This window comes from Salvia hispanica, chromosome 2 (assembly GCF_029641045.1).
Source record: "Salvia hispanica isolate PSC_SH4W2 chromosome 2, Shi_PSC_v1, whole genome shotgun sequence".
In the NCBI taxonomy this organism is placed as follows: Eukaryota; Viridiplantae; Streptophyta; class Magnoliopsida; order Lamiales; family Lamiaceae; genus Salvia; species Salvia hispanica.
Window position 1 is genome coordinate 4,305,279 of NC_142693.1, and position 18,955 is coordinate 4,324,233.

Consider the following 18,955-nt stretch of genomic DNA (forward strand, 5'->3'; position numbering starts at 1 on the left):
AATTGAAGAGTTGTGGGCACGGAAGACTGCACGGCGATAGTGTTTTTTCTTTATTATGTAAATATTTTTTTTAATGAATGTAATTTTTTTTAAAATGAAATTAATATGTCTCGTAAATTTAATTCCATAATTAATCGTAAATTTAATTCCGTAAATTTAGTTGTTTTTGAATTATTTTTATTGCGGCTAGCCTGTGACTAGCCTATTTGCTTAAAATGATGATGTATCAGGTGGAATTTTAGTACTGATGACGTGGTGGGGAGAGATAGTGGCTAACCTATGACTAACCTAAATCCATTGAAAATACAAGATATCTTACTAATCATCATTTTTCATTCTTACATCATCTAGGCGATGATGGGATTGAAAATAGTCTGGAGCTCTTTCATCTTGTCTTTAAAAACATAAATCTCTGCATGTTTATTGGACTTTAACCATTGCGTGAAAGACTCGAAAGCATCCTCCATCTTCTCCTTGTCAACTGCCGTGACCTTTGCTAAACTTCTGATGGTGTCCCTCATGTCGTAGGCGTAGTCCTCCAAAGCACACCTAGCCTCAACCTTCTTCCTAAACTCCTCATCCTCCAACTTGTACTTCTCCGCATCCCCAATCATTCTCTCAATATCTTCCTTAGACAGCCTGCCCTTGTCATTGGTGATGGTGATGTTCTTCTTCATTCCAGTCGTTATGTGCTCCGCAGACACATTCATGATCCCATCCGCATCAATTTCCATACACACTTTGAATTTAGCAACACCTCTGGGCGCTGGTGGAATGTCTTGGAGTGTGAATTCACCTAGCAGATTGTTTTCTTTTGACTTGATCCTTTCACCCTCGTAGACTGGAAACTTCACACTGGTCTGATTGTCATACATCGTGTAGAGAATTTTCTCCTTCCTTGTTGGGATTGGTGTATTTCTTGGAACAAATACTGACATAGTATCATCATTTATTTCAATACCAAGAGACAACGGAGTAACATCCAAAAGAATGAGCTTTTGCACCTTTCCATTGCCTTCACAACTCAACTTGGTAGACAGCACTGCAGCACCATATGCCACAGCTTCATCTGGATTAATGGTTTTGTATGCCTCCTTCCCACCAAACAACTCCTTCAACATCTGCTGGATCTTGGGAATCCTACTCGACCCGCCCACCAGCACCACCTCATCCACGCTGCTCTTCTCTACCTTTGCATCACTAAGGCAACTTTCAACCAGATCCATACACTTCTTAAATAAGTCCATGTTAAGGTCCACGAATTTAGCACGATTAACAGTAGTAAACAGATCTATCCCCTCAAACAACGCCTCAATCTGAATTTGGGTTTCCAAAGTGGAGGAAAGGATCCTCTTGGCTCTTTCACAAGCACTCTTCAATCTCCTGACAGCTCTTGAGTTCCCACTAATATCTTTACCCGTCTTGCTTTTAAACTCTTTCACGAAGTGATTCACCATCCTGTTGTCCATGTCCTGGCCTCCAAGATGAGTATCTCCGGCAGTAGCCTTCACTTCAACGAGACCATCCTCAATCTTGGCCACAGACACATCGAACGTACCACCACCAAGGTCGAAAATCAGCACATTCTTCGCCACATCACCCCCTTTATCTAGCCCGTATGCAATGGCTGCAGCAGTAGGCTCATTGATGATCCTCATAACATTAAGTCCAGCAATGGTTCCAGCATCCTTGGTGGCCTGACGCTGAGAGTCATTGAAGTATGCAGGCACTGTCACCACAGCATCCGTGACTGTAGATCCAAGATATGCCTCGGCAATATCCTTCATCTTAGTGAGCACCATTGATGAGATCTCCTCAGCCGAAAACTCTTTCTCATCCCCTTTGTAGGTTACTACAATTATAGGCTTATCATCCGCACCAGGAATAACCTTGAATGGCCAAAATATCATGTCTTTCTGCACCGATGAGTCACTGAATTTGCGTCCGATCAACCTCTTTGCATCTACATGCATTAAGTAGGAGAAATAGGAAAAACAATAAACTTGTGCTTTGTTTGCATATGAATCTAATAGATGAGAAAAAACTTAAAAACTAATAAAAATTGATAGAAGAGAAAACTCACCGAAAACAGTGTTGATGGGATTTTCGGCGACTTGATTCTTAGCCGCGTCGCCGATTAGACGTTCGGCGCCTGTAAAAGCCACATGAGACGGTGTGGTGCGGTTTCCCTGATCGTTTGGTATAATTTCAATGCGGTCATGCTGCCACGCAGCCACACATGAATACGTCGTCCCTAAATCGATCCCAATTGCCCGTCCATTCCCCTTTTTCTCCATGCTAACAATGAACAGCTATGAAACTAAAAGAAAACAAAATTATCAAAAGCAATGCTTCATAAATTTCAACAAGGAACTGGAAATATACTATACCGTTGAAAGTAGCCCTCTGAAATGCTCGGCGGCGGCTCACCAAATCGAAATATGTAAAGCAATAAAGTAAGGTGGAGAAACATAGTAGTCTCTCTAAATTCCATCGTCTCTTTATTTCCCTAGCATCATCGTCTCTCCGTCTTCCCAACAAGTAGTAGCATCGTCTCTCTATCTTCCAGCACCCACGCCATAGCATCGTCTCTCATTCTTCCTAAATCTCCCTCCTCCCAACTAACATTGCCCAATAAAAAATATTTTATCATTATAATGAGTTAGTTGTACTGAACAGAAAACTTTTAAAAAAAAATTAAGGTTTTTATTTTAATCCAAAAAATTAAGTTTTTTATTTTAATTTGATAATAAGTAAGAGCGGGTGTGATCAATTGCTAACTTTCTTAAGTTGCTAACTTGCTAACTCATCAATGCAGTGTATTAAAAATGTCAACACGGTGACATCAAAATGTCTACACATAATTTTGTTGAACTTCAATATAATGTGTTGATATTATGTGTTGAATTTTGTTGTCACCATGTTGACAGTTTTAATACACTGTATTGATGAGTTAACAGAGTTAGCAACTTAAATAGTTAGCAATATAACGCACTCATAAGTAAAAGTACAACTTAATTACCTAAGTTTCGAATTTATTTAATAGAAAAAAATAGTAACAAACTTAATTATACTTCTAATATATTTTTTAAAATGTAGTACTACTTTAAAGGGAAATGGTCAATTGCTAACTCATCATTTAATTGTTAACTACAACTAATTTAAGACTATAGAATTTTAGAAAACTTGTGGTATACAATTTGCCACGTGTAATTTTTATTTTTATTAATTAAATAAGGAAAGATAAAAAAAACTACCAAATTAGGGGTTTGGATAAAAATATCAATATAATTTTCAAAAGTATCAACACAATGCTTTGATAATATCAACACAATACTTTGAGAATGTTAACACATTGTTTATATTGACATTCTACATGTATTATATTGACATATTTTATATACTATGTTGACATTTGTGCTGTACGAAAAAATGAAAAACTTTTGAAATTTTTTTCAAATTTTGACATCGGAACATATGCAAGTGAGATCTCGTTAGAATCCTCATAAAATTATCTTTAATTTGATATATGTTGTGCGGAAAAATAATTTAAATCGAGAAAGATATATACATTTTAAAGTTATGGGATATTTTTCAAAGTAAATTGACCTTAATACCCCCTGTTGACGTTTTTGGTTGGTCGTATTGACATTTTTCGGTTGATGATCTAGGTTCTTAATTTGAATTTCTAATAGCTATTATTTAGTTGTAGTTAGCAATTAAGTGTTTAGTTAGTATTATAACACTTCCCTATATTAATATATTTACAACTAAATTTAATATTCAAATTTAAATTTATCTACTTAATTAATCACCTATGTTTAGAATTTATTTGACAAAGTAATAGTAACAAACTTGTACTCTTAATATTTTTTAAAATGTACTATCAGCATGTATATTTTTTATTAGATTGTTTTAGGTGTATAAAATATTTACAACGTGGGAGAATTAGGGTTACATTATGTTTAGAGTGAAATATAACACTTTTTCTAGCTCTTAGATTTATAAGATGAACACCTATGATTACATTTCATGAATAGAGTGCATATTGTAGTTTACCTTCTTTGAAATTGTAGGTGAGAGAATTTTAGTCATTTTTGAAAATTTAGTGCGACTCTCTGTCCTCCTAAAAGAAGCAATATGTAAACTGCAAAATCATAGTAATACTACAATATTTAATGTATAACACTGCAATCAGGAATTGTTTCATAAAACTATATCTGTAACAAAAAAATAAAGTAATATGCAAACTATAAAATCGTCGTGTTACTACTTACTATATCGTGATGATTCTCATCGTATTACTACTTACTATATGGTGATGATTCCCTCGCATTACTTGGGTTAAGTTACTACTCCCTCTGTCCGACATTAGAAGTCTCATTTATGGGTTGCACGAGTTTTAAGAAATGTTAAGAAAGTGGATGAAAAAGAGTTAGTGAAATAGGGGTTTCACTTGTGTATATTAGTTTTAAATGAAATATGAGTAGAATGAGTTAGTGGAAGGTGAGACCCAATTACCATTTCAGGTAAAAGTGAACCGGAACTTCTATTTTTGGACGGACTAAAATGAAAAAACGAGACTCTTATTTACGGATGAAGGGAGTACTTTCTATATCATTTTTGTTATTTGTTTTAAGCCACTTTTATTTTTAATGAAGTTTCATGTTCATCTGTCTTTGATCTTTATTTCGTTTATGCTTGCACATATGAATTTACCAAAAAATAGTACTTCTTCCGTTCGATAATAGTAGAGTCATTTTGTCATTATGGTATGTTCAATAATAATGGAGTCATTTTCTTTATTAGTAAAAGTCAACACTTTTCTTCTCACTTACTTTTCTCTCTATTACTTTTTCCTCTCTCCTTCTTTATTATCTATTTATTTAATACATTACACACATTTTTCTTAATCTTTGTGCCAAAAAAATGTTTTCACTATTATGAAACGGAGGGGGTAGTATATTAGTTTCTTTAAATTCTACTAGTTCTTAATTTCAATAGTTTCCATTTTGACGACTATTACTCAGCTTCGACTCTGGAGTGAGAACGTCTTCGCTGTCATTGCTTCATTTCTGGAGGCGGAAAATTTAGTTATCATTCATACTACAGCCAACATTGTCCTCGAATACTTTCTTTTGAACCTTTTTATGAAATGCTATGAGCAAGCAAGCCTCTTTTCAATAATATGTTGTGGTTGAAATCAATGATATAGTAGTAAGTAACAGTACTCTGATAAATTTAAGTGAATCACTATTAGAAATCTAAAAAAACATAAACTAATTTCGGTTTTAACTTATATTCTAAATGCTAAAGCATAATCAATTAAAAGAGCAAAGAAGAAGAAACTAAAATATATAAAAAGAAGGAATATAAACTAGTAATAGTACCTTAGGAATCATCACACAAAATATGATAAAAAATCTAAGTTATAGACAAAAGTAAAGAGCCACGAGATCTTGCCAGTCATCATTTTCCATTCATCCTGTCTTTGCACGTTTGTTGGCGATTATGGGATAGAAAATAGTCTGGAGCTCTTTCATCTTGTCTTTAAAAACATAAATCTCTGCATGTTGGTTCAACTTTAACCATAGTGTGAAATACTCGAAAGCATCCTCCATCTTCTTCTTGTCTGCCGCTGTGACCATTGCTGCACTTCTGATGGCGTTTCTCGTGTCGTAGGCATAGTCCTCCAAATCATGCCTGACCTTAACCTTCTCCCTAAACTCATCATCCTCAAACTTATACTTCTTCGCGTCCCGAATCATCCTCTTAATTTCTTCCTTAGACAGCCTGTCCTTTTCGTTGATGATAGTAATGCTGTTCTTCGCTCCAGTCCCTATGTGATCCGCTGATACATTCAAGATACCATTCTCATCAATGTAAAAGCACACGTTGAATTTAGCAACACCTCTGGGTGCTGCTGGAATGCCTTGGACACTGAATACTCCTAGCAGAGAGTTGTCTGTTGCCTTGCTTCTTTCACCCTCGTACACTGAAAATGACACACTGGTCTGATTGTCCACCGCTGTTTTATAATCATCCCTCTGCCTCCTAGTTGGGATAGGTGTGTTCCTCGGAATAATAACACTCATCACATCTCCATTGCATTCAATACCAAGAGATAAAGGAGTCACATCTAAAAGAACCACATTCTTCACCTTATCATTTCCTTTACCACTCAAGTTGGTAGCCAACACTGCAGCACCATATGCCACGGCTTCGTCTGGATTAATAGTCTTGCACACCTCCTTTCCACCGAACAACTCCTGCAACATCTTCTGGACCTTGGGAATCCTACTCGACCCGCCCACCAGCACCACCTCATCCACACTGTTCTTCTCCATCTTTGCATCACTCAGGCAACTCTCAACCAGTTCCATACACTTCCTGAATAAATCCATGTTAAGGTCCTCGAATTTAGCACGAGTAATAGTAGAAAACAGATCAATCCCCTCAAACAATGATTCAATCTGAATTCGGGCTTCCAAAGTTGAGGAAAGGATCCTCTTGGCTCTTTCACAAGCACTCTTCAATCTCCTGACAGCTCTTGAGTTCCCACTAATATCTTTACCCGTCTTGATTTTAAACTCTTTCACGAAGTGATTCACCATCCTGTTGTCCATGTCTTGGCCTCCAAGATGAGTATCTCCGGCAGTAGCCTTTACTTCAATGACACCCGCCTCAATCGTGGCCACAGACACATCGAACGTCCCACCGCCAAGGTCGAAAATCAGCACATTCTTCGCCACATCACCCCCTTTATCCAGTCCGTATGCAATGGCTGCAGCAGTTGGCTCATTGATAATCCTCATAACATTAAGGCCGGCAATGGTTCCGGCATCCTTGGTGGCCTGACGCTGAGAGTCGTTGAAATAAGCAGGCACGGTCACAACAACATCGGTGACTGAAGATCCAAGGTATACCTCGGCAATATCCTTCATCTTAGTAAGCACCATTGACGAGATCTCCTCAGCTGAAAACAGTTTCTCCTCTCCTTTGTAGGTTACTACAATCATAGGCTTATCATCAGCACCAGGAACAACCTTGAATGGCCAAAATATCATGTCTTTCTGCACCGTTGAGTCACTGTATTTGCGACCGATCAACCTCTTTGCATCTACGATACATAAAATCAAAAAATTAAACACGTGCTTATAAATCCAAGAGAAGAGAAAAACTGAGATATAATTCATAAAAGAGAAAACTCACCGAAAACAGTGTTGATGGGATTTTCGGCGACTTGATTCTTAGCGGCGTCGCCGATGAGACGTTCGGCGGCGGTGAAAGCAACTTGAGACGGCGTGGTGCGGTTGCCCTGATCGTTTGGTATAATCTCAATGCGGTCATGCTGCCACGCCGCCACACACGAATACGTCGTCCCCAAATCGATCCCAATTGCCCGTCCATCCCCGTTTCTCTCCATTAATGATGCCAACAATGAACAGCTCTACAACTAAAAGAAAACAGAAGTATCAATAGGAATGCTTCATTAAATTCAACAAGGAACTGGAAACGCACTATACCGTTAAAAGAAGCCCTCTGATATGATCGGCGGCGGCTCACCAAATCGAAATATATGAAGTAAGCCCTGTCCTTAAGCGAGCCACTGCGTATCCTGTTAAACATCCCACACAATACTGTCGGGCCGGGAGTGGGGGCCCTTGAGTTGTGTTTAAACTTTCTTCCATTGCCCACGCCATAGCATCGTTACTCTTCTTCCCAATCACAACAACATACTAACATAGCCCAAAATTTGGGCCCCAAATAATAAACATTTTTACTAAGAAATTAAGGTTTTTATTAAAGTTTGATAAAAAAAATGTAGGAGTACTTTAACTTCATCATATAAATTAATTTATTTACCACTAATTTTCATGTTTACATATTAAATGTATATACATAAAATCTTTCTATTATTACCTAAGCTTGGAATTTGGTAGAAATTTATAGTAACAAACTTGAAACTACTTAATATTTTTTAAAATGTTCAAAATGTATATTTTTATTAGACTGTTTTGGGTATAAAATATTAAAACTAAATTGGAATTTTGATTTTTGATATGTACCCGAACTAAACCAAAAATTTGAATTTCAAAATTAAACCAAATCGAAATCGAAAAAAACCGAACCAACTTTAAAAAAAACATTTCGGATATTCAAAAACAATTATTCTTAATTAATGTTTATAATAGTATTAAACACACATCATTAATATTTTAATACATTGATATATCAAAATGTGCTGGTTTTTTGACTTTTTTCTTAGAGCACCCACAGCGCATCGCGCTACTGTCTCCTCTCGTCTCGGAGAGACGAGCCGGATAAGAGACGACAATGCGGAGCGCATCTCATCGTGTGTCTCGCCCAGAGGAGCCGTCTTTGAGACAACTCGCCAGGTCGCATGCTGTGGTTCGTGCATGACGCCCACTCGCCGGCCCGCGAGTGGGCGTCGTATATATCCATTGAAAATGTTATTTTTTTGTTTTTTTTTAAATTCAAGAAAATTCGAAAATTTAAAAAAATCACAAAAATATACTATCCTTTTATAGCCGTTATTTTCAATTTTTTAAATTTTTTTCCTATGTTTTTTTTAATTCCTCAATCACTTCTATAAATATCAAATCATTACCACACATGAAGCGTTTTTTTTCTACTTTTTAGGATTTTAAATTGTAATTTCATTTTATTTAATGAAGTGTGTTTTTATTAATTGAATTTGTAAAAATAAAAAATGAAAATGAATGAGTAGTTAAGAGATAAGATGGTTAAGAGATGGAGGGAGGCAGATGTTGTTTTTTCATTAAGAGATGTGGTGAAAAGTATAGTGGGGCCCATGAATAATGTTGTGGATAAGAGATAGTGTCGTGGATGACCTTATCTTATTCTATTCTAACATCTTTGGCAGTACTTCTTTCGTCACCAAAAATAGTCCATTTTAACTTATTCTGAAATTAGCCAACTTTCATTTTTTGGCAATTATTTAATTTTTACCATATTAGTGTATCTTCTAATGGCATGTTTTATAGGGGTGATAACTCATCTAGGGGTGGAATTTTATGAACAAAAATGTTCATAAGATTTCATCCCTAGATGAGTTAGGACCCCTACCAAACATAGCCTACAATACTTCAAACCATTTTATCATTTTATGTTTTCTATCACTTATACGGTTATACCCATTGTAACGCCGAGACAGAGTAGGGAGTGAGCGCCGGTACAAAAGCCGGACTAGGAGTGACTTGTATTTTTGAAGGGAAAGAATACATCAACAAATACTCGAACAGAGAGATTGTTCAATATGCCAAGTACGAAAACTGCATATTGGGAAATGGCTTAATAAATTTAATCTATGTCTATATTGTAAAAGTTGTTCATGAAATTTTATCATACTGTAGATATCCTTTAATATTTTTTTATTCTTTGTTCACCATTTAGTTGGATTCTCGAAAAAAGCTAAAAAGTATGCTGGGAAAAAGGAGCAAAGGAAGAAGAAACTGACAAAAGAGAAGGAAAATAAATCAACATAAAAAACAGAACGAATAAATAAGAAACTAACAAAGAGATGAAAGTAAACTAATCAAACAAACAATGTAACTTAGAGTAGGCAACTCGCGGGAAATATCACACAAAATATGAACAAAAATCAAGATAGATAAAAGTAAACACCAAAGAGATCTTGCGAATCATCATTTTCCATTCATCTTGTCTTTGCGCGTTTGTTGGCGATGAAGGGATTGAAAACAGTCTCGAGTTCCTTCATCTTGTCTTTAAACTCATCAGTCTCAGCATATTTGTTGGACTCCAACCACTGTGTGAAAGACTGGAAAGCCATCTCCATCTTCATCCTGTCTGTTGCTGTGACCTGTGCTGCACTTCTAATGGCATCCCTTGAGTTGTAGGCGTAGTCCTCTAAAGCTCTCCGAGCTTCAACCTTCTTGCTAAACTCCTCGTCCTCCCTCCTGTACTTCTCCGCATCCCGAATCATCCTCTCGATTTCGTCCTTAGACAGCCTGCCCTTGTCATTGGTGATGGTGATGTTCTTCTTGTTTCCAGTGGTTATGTGCTCCGCAGACACATTCATGATCCCATTTGCATCTATGTCGAAGCACACGTTGAATTTAGCAACACCTCTGGGTGCTGCTGGAATGCCTTGAAGGCTGAATTCACCTAGCAGATTGTTGTCTGTTGCCTTGCTTCTTTCACCCTCGTACACCGAAAATACCACACTGGTCTGATTGTCCACCGATGTTGCATAACGATCTCTCCACCTCCTAGTTGGAATAGGTGTGTTCCTCGGAATAATAACATTCATCACATCTCCATCGCATTTAATACCAAGAGACAAAGGAGTAACATCGACAAGAACGAGCGTTTGCACCGCCTCGTTGCCTTGACCACTCAACTTGGCAGCCAGCACTGCAGCACCATATGCTACGGCTTCGTCTGGATTAATGTTTTTGCACAACTCTTTCCCACTGAATAACTCCTGCAACATCTGCTGCATCTTGGGAATTCTACTCGACCCGCCAACAAGCACAACCTCATCCACACTGCTCTTCTGCATCTTTGCATCACTTAGGCAATTTTCAACCAGCTCCTTACACTTTTTGAATAAATCCATATTAAGGTCTTCGAATTTAGCACGAGTGATAGTCGAAAACAAATCATTCCCTTCAAACAATGATTCAATCTCAATTGGGGTTTCGATGGAAGAAGAAAGGACCCTCTTGGCTCTTTCACAAGCACTCCTCAATCTCCTAATAGCTCTTGCATTCCCACTAATATTCTTCCCCTTCTTTCTTTCGAACTCTTTGATAAAGTATTCCACCATCCTGTTATCCATGTCCTGGCCTCCAAGATGAGTATCACCGGCAATAGCTCTCACTTCAACGACATCACCCTTAATCGTGACCACGGACACATCAAACGTCCCACCACCAAGGTCGAAAATGAGCACATTCTTTGCCATAGTGGTAGAAGCTCTTTTATCCAGACCATAAGCGATGGCTGCAGCAGTAGGCTCATTGATGATCCGAACAACGTTAAGGCCGGCAATGGCTCCAGCGGCCTTGGTGGCCTGACGTTGAGAGTCGTTGAAATAAGCCGGCACAGTCACGACAGCATCCTTGACAGCTGATCCGAGATATGCCTCCGCGGTTTCTTTCATCTTAGATAGCACCATCGAAGAAATCTCCTCAGCTAAAAATTGTTTCTGCTTCCCTTTGTAGGTTACCGCGAACTTAGGTTTGTCGCCAGCCCCCGGAATGACCTTGAACGGCCAATATGTAATGTCTCTTTGAACCGTTGCATCACTAAATTTGCAACCAATCAATCTCTTCGCATCTGCATAATTCAACTAGTTGGAATTGGGAGAGAAGAGAACGTAACAAAAAACTAAAGCGCAAAACAAGCAATGCATTAAATCAAGAAAATATACTAATGCTTTGATTTGGTACTCATCACCCAAGATGAAAAGAAGAGACAAAGTATAAACGTACTCCCTCGTCCCATTAAAAATGATCCTTTTTTGTCTGTCCCATTAAAAATGAAACGTTTCTAAAAATGGAAACAATATCCTCTCTGCATTTAATTTTGTCTTACTTTACTCTCTCTTTATTAACTCACAAAACAATACTACATAAATTCTCGTACCGAAAAGCAAATGCTGCATATTTAGTGGGACGGAGGGAGTATTTATAATGATTTGAAGAGTAATAAAAGTCACGTAAAACAGTGTTTAACAGAGAAAACTTACCGAAAACAGTGTTGATGGGATTATTGGCGACTTGATTCTTGGCGGCGTCACCGATGAGGCGATCGGTGGCGGTGAATGCGACTTGAGATGGCGTGGTGCGGTTGCCCTGATCGTTCGGTATAATCTCAATGCGATCGTGCTGCCACGCTGCCACACACGAGTATGTCGTCCCCAAATCGATCCCTATAGCGCGCCCTTTACCAGTTCCGGCCATTTATGATGCAAACTACAACAAGAGCTGCAATTCAGAGAAAACAAAAATATCAAAACGAAGGCTTCAATAACTGTCGAAATTTTCAATCGAGAGAGGGAAAGAAATGGGAGCGGTTACTGAGAAGCGCACTTTAAGTCTCGCCATCACATCAGCATGCCTCTAGCTTCCACAATCCAAATGATACGATCTTATTATGTTTAGATATTTTAGGATTTGCATATCTTTCCAGTTTTCTTGCTTATATTTTAGATATTTGCATATCTTTGGGAAATGAAATATTTAGCGTGAGTTTTAATAAATTAAAGAAAAAATAAGAGCAAGACCAAAAAATAGTGAAAATAATGTTAGAGTGGGTTTATATTATTATAATGATATAAGTGTTAATGGTATTGGTATAAGTTGTAAATAAAATAATGTGTAGGGATAGTATGTTGATTGAATTTTTCAAAATTAGGAAGTTCATACATTTTGGGAACGAAAAAAAAGGGAATAGTTCATAGATAGAGAGAAATATATTTTGACTTATCTTTATTCACTGTTTCATCTATATTCATCGAATGTCATAGAGCTTAAAAAATGAGAATTATTTTGGAAAAACATGTATTCTAATATATCTACTAGTACTACATATTAATTTCGAGCTTAAAAAATAGATGTATTCATTTATTATATAAAATTATAAATAAAGAGTAGTAGTTAAAAATTTACTACTACTATAATTTTATTAGTCCAATTGAACAACCAGGTTAGCCAAGAACCTGAAAGTTTTAGATTAAGACTAAAAAATTTTGTAACCTAACATTATAAATCGAATGGCTCATATCTAAATAGTAGTACAATAATTTGATAGAGAGAGTTGGCCTGACTTATATTCCTACAAATAGTTTGTTAGATTGTGGGCCATTATGCAGGAGGCCCAAGTGTTTTAGTCTCGGGCCCAATATCCACTGCCCATCTACCTGCTGGCCCAGTTCTTAACCCTAGCTACGTGTCAGTGTGTGATTGGGTGTCATGGGTGTGTCATATATATACTCCCCCTTCTCTGATACGCCTTATTCTCTTCACTCTCTTTACTCTCATTCTCTCTCTGTTAGAACTCCTTCTCCTCTACAGATTTAGGGTTCTTCTACCCTTAATCTGGTGTGTTCTCTCTGTGTGATCTTGAGAGATATTGAAACCTCTGGTGTGGTTGTGAGGAAACCTCTGGTTTTCTAGTCTTGTGCTTCTTAGACTGGTTGGTGGTTTCTTGTTCAGAAGGGAGTTCTTCTGAGTTCGGGAGAGTTGTTGTTGTTGTGACCGGTGTGAAGCGATTGGTCTACGGTGGATGTGTGGTGGTGGATCTAGGGTTCCGATGTGACTTGCCTTGATCGACTGTGGTCGATCTGAGTTCTCCCTTGGTGCAAATCGGAGTTGGCTGGATAGTTGAGGGCCGGTTACATATAGATCTGTGCAGTTGTACCTGGTGCAACTTGAGCCACATCAAAACCTTGTTTTCTTCAAATCTTTGATTCTATCTTGCTATTACTTCTGCATGTTCTTTTGTCTTGAAGTTACTAATCGTTTACTTAGTGTTTCAGGCTCAATCTTTGCAGATTCTAGTTACAGCTAATATTCTAGTATCAGATCTGTTATCTGGGGGTTGATCTCCTCAGAACTGCTGTAGATATACTTGGATTATATCAAGCCTTCGGCTGATCAATACCTAACAGTGGTATCAGAGCCACGTTAGGATCAGTCAAGGCTTTGGTATTCACATAGCCTCGCTCCTATCGTGGATATCCGGTAAATCAAGAGATTTTTTCAGTCTCTTGGGTGGTATAGTACTTCTGATCTCACTCTCTTTTCTTTGTGTGTTTTCAGTGTGTTTCCTGGTATTGTTCTCTTGCTTCCGTTGTGCGTCTTCTTCTTTCTGTCTGTGTGTTTTCTTGGAGTTAATCTTGGTGGTGATTTTGCTTTAGGCTGCTTCAAGTAGTCTGCAAAACTTTGTGGTTGCAATAGGGCTTTAAGTCTACTCCAGTGACCCCCTGCGCCCTCAATAAATTGAGTGCTTGTGAACTGGGAAATCCTGGTTTCTAGATGCTCTGTTGTTCTTGACAACTTGTTTGTGCCTTGCTCTGTCAGAATCACTCCTAAATTAAATTCAGGTTTTCTGTTTCTGTTTCCTGTTGGCCTTGTGTTGTGCTGTGGTTAGCTGTCTTGAGCCCTTTGTGCTTCTGTGCCCTGTGCTTGTTTGCCTTTTGGTTCCTTTAAAAATGTCTAACCTACCTTTTGGACTCACTCCTTTCAATGGAAAGAGTGATTTCAGCATCTGGAAACAGAAACTTAAGTGTGTCTTAGTTCAGCAGAAAGTGTTTAAAGCCATTGATCAAAAGTTTTCTGATACTGATACTGATGCCATTAGGGCAGAAGTGAATGAGTTGGCCTGTTCTACTATTTTCTTGAGTTTGAGTGACTCTGTAATTAGAAAAGTTGGTGTTGTTGATTCTGCTAAGGAGTTATGGGAAAAACTTGATGATTTGTATACTGAAACCTCTTTTTCTAACCGCATGTATTTGCTTGAGAAACTGTTCAAATTCAAATTAGACATGTCCAAAGATATTGATGAGAATATTGACTGTTTCTCAAAACTTGTGCTTGATATTAAAAGATCTGGAGACAAAAATATTGATGCATATACTTCAATTGCCCTCATGAACTCCATTCCTGATTCTTACAGTGATGTTAAGGCAGCTATCAAATATGGGAGAGACACAGCCTCCCTGGATTTGATTGTTAGCTCCTTAAAGTCCAAAGAGTTAGAGTTGAAAGAGAAAAATGACTCCAAGGCTGCTCTGGACAAAGCCTTGCAGGTCAGAGGTAGATCCAACACCAAAGGAAAGGACAAGCAGGCTAATGGTAAACCCTCTGAGAAGGGAAACAAAAAACATTACAGAAATAAATCCAGATCCTCCTCTCAAGACCCTAAAAAGTCTAGGAGGTGTTACAAGTGTAATGAGTTTGGCCACTATAGTAAGGAGTGTCCTCTTAAGAAAAATAAGAAGGATGACTCTGAGCAGATTGCTAACATGGTCAAATCTGATGATGAAGGAACTTGCTTCATGCTACATGATGTTATTTCTGTGAATGCCTCTCTGGGAAAAGAGTTTAATAAGTCTGAGTGGTTGGTAGACTCAGGCTGCACCTATCATATTTCTCCTTTCAAAGATATTTTTACTGAATTAAACCCTGTTTCTAATGGTTTTGTTTCTATGGCTAACAACATACAGTGCAGGATTGAAGGCATTGGTACAGTATGCCTCAAATTTGACTCTGGTTGTAAGTTGACTTTGAAAAATGTGAAATATGTGCCTAGCTTGCATTATAATCTTCTCTCTTGTGCCTCTCTTGAGTCTGATGGTTTAGAGGGAAAAATGGTGTTATGAAAATCTTTAAGGGTTCCTTGTGCATGTTTAAAGCTGAGAGAAAGCATAACTTGTATGTTTGCATTGCTGAACCCTTATGTGATAATCCTGCTGCTCATGCTGTGAAGGTTAATAATATTGTTTTGTGGCATAATAGATTAGGACATATGAGTGAGAAAGGCATGCATCTTTTGCACAAAAATGGTTACTTGGTCAGTAATGATGTTAACATGCCTCTCCCTTTTTGTGATACCTGTGTGAAAGGAAAACAGCATAAAGTGTCTTTTCCAGTTTCTGTGCCTACTTGCTTAAGTGCAAATGTGCTTGAATATCTTCATGCTGATGTTTGGGGCCCTGCCTCTGTTCCAACACATGGTGGTTGCTCCTATTTCCTATCTATTGTAGATGACTATTCCAGAAAAGTCTGGGTTTTCCTGATGAAACATAAGTCTGATGTGTTTGTGAAGTTTCAGACCTGGATGAAGCTGATAGAAAACCAAACTAGAAGAAAGATAGGCACTCTGAGAACTGACAATGGTTTAGAATTTTGTAATTCTCAGATTGATGACTTATGTGTGAATGCAGGTATCAGGAGACACAAAACTGTGCCTTACACCCCCCAGCAGAATGGGGTGGCTGAGAGGATGAACAGGACCCTACTTGAAAGAGTGAGGTGCTTATTATCCTTGAGTGGTTTGACTAAGAAATTTTGGGGGGAAGCCATAATCACTGCTGCATATCTAGTCAATAGGTCCCCTTCTGTTCCCCTCAAAGGAAAATGTCCTGAATCTGTCTTCACTGGAAAGAATGTCAGCCTTTCTCACCTCAGAGTTTTTGGTTGCAGTGCCTTTATACACCAAAAGACTGACAAACTTGAGCTTAGGTCTAGGAAGTGTGTCTTCTTAGGATATCCTGAAGGTGTTAAAGGGTATAGAGTTTGGCTTAGGGATGAGCCAGGGTTTAGAGTGACTATTAGTAGAGATGTTGTCTTCAATGAGTCTGAGTTTCCCTGTCTCCCTAATCCTGGCACCCCTGAGGCCACCCCATCTTCTAGTGAGGTGGAGGTTACATCAAATGAGGTGGAGAGCCATGTTATCCAGGGGTTTGTTCCCACCCCTGATTATCCTCAACATGGTGGTGAAGATGGAGTAATCCCAGATTCTACAACCAGGGGAGAAGTTCCAGTTGTAAATAATCAAAGCTCTGATCCTAATAATGATCTAACAGATTATTTGTTGTGTAGGGACAGGGGAAGAAGGACCATTACTCAGCCAAGAAGATTTGCTGATGAAATGAACCTTGTAGCCTTGGCCTTCAATGTACATGAGGCTGATGGTGATGAGCATCAATCATACAAACAGGCTATTAAGTCTATGTTCTACCCCAAGTGGCTCTTAGCCATGGAGGAAGAAATGAAGTCCTTAATTCAAAATAAAACTTGGATTCTGGTACCTGAACCTTCTAACTGTACTATTGTTGAGTGTAGGTGGCTATTCAAGCTGAAGCAGGAGATTACTGGCCCTAGATATAAGGCCAGGCTTGTAGCCAAAGGGTTCACCCAACAAGAGGGGGTGGATTACACTGAGATCTTTGCCCCTGTGGTGAAATTTACAACTGTTCGGTTGTTGCTTGCTCTGTGTGCAATTTTCAACTGGGAACTCAAGCAAATGGATGTCAAGACAGCCTTCCTACATGGAGACCTTGACAAGCCAATATATATGAGGCAGCCTGAGGGATTTGTTGATCCCAAACATCCTAATCATGTCTGCCTACTGAAGAAAGCTCTCTATGGGTTGAAGCAATCCCCTAGGAGATGGAACATTAAGTTTGATCAATGCATGCAGTCCTATGGTTTTATTAGAAGTGCTTTTGATCACTGCCTATATTATAAAAATATTGATTATGTTCCTACCTTTCTTCTCTTGTATGTTGATGATATGCTCATTATGAGCCCAAGTTCTAATGCTGTTAAACATGTGCAGGATATGTTTTGTTCTAACTTTGAGATGAAGGACTTGGGAGATGCACAGAAGATTCTGGGAATAGATATTGTGAGAGATAGGAAAAATTCCCAGATGACTCTGCATCAGAGTTCCTATGTGAAGAAAATTTTGAGCAAGTTTAACATGGCTGATGCTAAGCCATGTACTGTTCCCTTGGCAGCTCACTTTGTCCTTAGCAGAGATCAGTGTCCTAAGGATGAAGATGAGGTTTAGAAAATGAAGAAAATTCCTTACTCCAATGCCATAGGATCAGTAATGTATCTGATGGTGAGCACTAGGCCAGACATAGCCTACTCTATCTCCTGCCTCTCCAGATACATGGCAAATCCAGGACCACCTCACTAGGAAGCCTTGAAATGGCTGCTCAGATATCTTAAGCATACTTCTCATTATGGTTTGCACTTTTCTAAATGTTCAGATGTTACTAACCTGTGTGGTTTTGTAGATTCGAATTATGCTAATGATAGGGACAAGAGGAAGTCAACAACATCCTATGTCTTCACTCTTGGAGGCTCCTGTGTGAGTTGGAAGTCACAATTGCAACATATTGTGGCTCTCTCAACTATTGAGTCAGAGTACATTGCTATCACTGAAGCAATGAAAGAGGCCCTATGGTTAAAAGGGGTTCTGAGTGAACTTAGGTTCCTTAAGCAGCCCATAGTTGTTTACTTTGACAGCCAGTCAGCTATCCAAGTGTGCAAGAATCATGTGTACCATGACAGGACAAAGCACATTGATGTCAGGTTTCACTTTATCCGAGATGTTGTGGAGAAAGGTGAAGTGTTGCTGGAGAAGATTCATACAGACTCCAATCCAGCTGATATGGGTACTAAGTGCTTGTCAGTGGAGAAAATGCTGCTGCATCAGAAAACTCCACATTGATAGTGGATGGGTAACACTGGTATATCAGGTTCTCTCCCTTTGTTGTGTTTTACCTCTTGCTAAAGTTCTGCTTTTTCTAAAAGGTTTTATAAACCACAATCTGTGGGATTTTTGCTTATTAATGTCTAAGACATTGTAGGCATGTTTTGGCAATGATGAAAAGCACAAGATAGAATCCACTGCCTCTCCTGATAAGGCCCAAGGTGGAGAATGTTAGATTGTGGGCCATTATGCAGGAGGCCCAAGTGTTTTAGTCCCGGGCCCAATATCCACTGCCCATCTACCTGCTGGCCCAGTTCTTAACCCTAGCTACGTGTCAGTGTGTGATTGGGTGTCATGGGTGTGTCATATATATACTCCCCCTTCTCTGATACGCCTCATTCTCTTCACTCTCTTTACTCTCATTCTCTCTCTGTTAGAACTCATTCTCCTCTACAGATTTAGGGTTCTTCTGCCCTTAATCTGGTGTGTTCTCTCTGTGTGATCTTGAGAGATATTGAAACCTCTGGTGTGGTTGTGAGGAAACCTCTGGTTTTCTAGTCTTGTGCTTCTTAGACTGGTTGGTGGTTTCTTGTTCAGAAGGGAGTTCTTCTGAGATCGGGAGAGTTGTTGTTGTTGTGACCGGTGTGAAGCGATTGGTCTCCTGGTGGATGTGTGGTGGTGGATCTAGGGTTCCGGTGTGACTTGCCTTGATCGA

General features: G+C 38.6%; 3 protein-coding genes across 3 annotated transcripts; all 3 read right to left on the reverse strand.

Moving 5' to 3' along the window:
- Positions 1-347: 347 nt before the first annotated feature.
- Positions 348-2,297, reverse strand: LOC148931444 (heat shock cognate 70 kDa protein-like). Its single transcript, XM_089063546.1, has 2 exons — positions 2,084-2,297; positions 348-1,963 (listed from the first exon to the last, which is right to left on the reverse strand). Exons 1-2 carry the CDS (start codon positions 2,295-2,297, stop codon positions 348-350), a joined length of 1,830 nt encoding a protein of 609 aa, XP_088919672.1.
- Positions 2,298-5,344: 3,047 nt separating this feature from the next.
- On the reverse strand, positions 5,345-7,426 carry LOC125201579 (heat shock cognate 70 kDa protein-like). The gene is made up of 2 exons (XM_048099752.2): positions 7,213-7,426; positions 5,345-7,120 (listed from the first exon to the last, which is right to left on the reverse strand). The coding sequence occupies exons 1-2, from the start codon at positions 7,424-7,426 to the stop codon at positions 5,481-5,483; spliced, it is 1,854 nt and encodes a 617-aa protein (XP_047955709.2). The 3' UTR covers positions 5,345-5,480.
- A 2,229-nt stretch (positions 7,427-9,655) lies between these two features.
- Positions 9,656-12,011, reverse strand: LOC148931445 (heat shock cognate 70 kDa protein-like). Its single transcript, XM_089066116.1, has 2 exons — positions 11,759-12,011; positions 9,656-11,346 (listed from the first exon to the last, which is right to left on the reverse strand). The coding sequence occupies exons 1-2, from the start codon at positions 11,970-11,972 to the stop codon at positions 9,701-9,703; spliced, it is 1,860 nt and encodes a 619-aa protein (XP_088922242.1). The 5' UTR covers positions 11,973-12,011; the 3' UTR covers positions 9,656-9,700.
- Between the last annotated feature and the right edge of the window lie 6,944 nt (positions 12,012-18,955).

Excerpts from the sequence above, each read along its gene's own strand:
- LOC125201579 (XM_048099752.2), bottom strand. The coding sequence starts at position 7,426 with ATGGAGAGAAACGGGGATGGACGGGCAATTGGGATCGATTTGGGGACG. Across the intron at positions 7,121-7,212 it reads TCCCATCAACACTGTTTTCG|ATGCAAAGAGGTTGATCGGT; the intron begins GTGAGTTTTCTC and ends TATGTATCGTAG.
- LOC148931445 (XM_089066116.1), bottom strand. The coding sequence starts at position 11,972 with ATGGCCGGAACTGGTAAAGGGCGCGCTATAGGGATCGATTTGGGGACG. Across the intron at positions 11,347-11,758 it reads TCCCATCAACACTGTTTTCG|ATGCGAAGAGATTGATTGGT; the intron begins GTAAGTTTTCTC and ends TGAATTATGCAG.
- LOC148931444 (XM_089063546.1), bottom strand. The coding sequence starts at position 2,297 with ATGGAGAAAAAGGGGAATGGACGGGCAATTGGGATCGATTTAGGGACG. Across the intron at positions 1,964-2,083 it reads TCCCATCAACACTGTTTTCG|ATGCAAAGAGGTTGATCGGA; the intron begins GTGAGTTTTCTC and ends TAATGCATGTAG.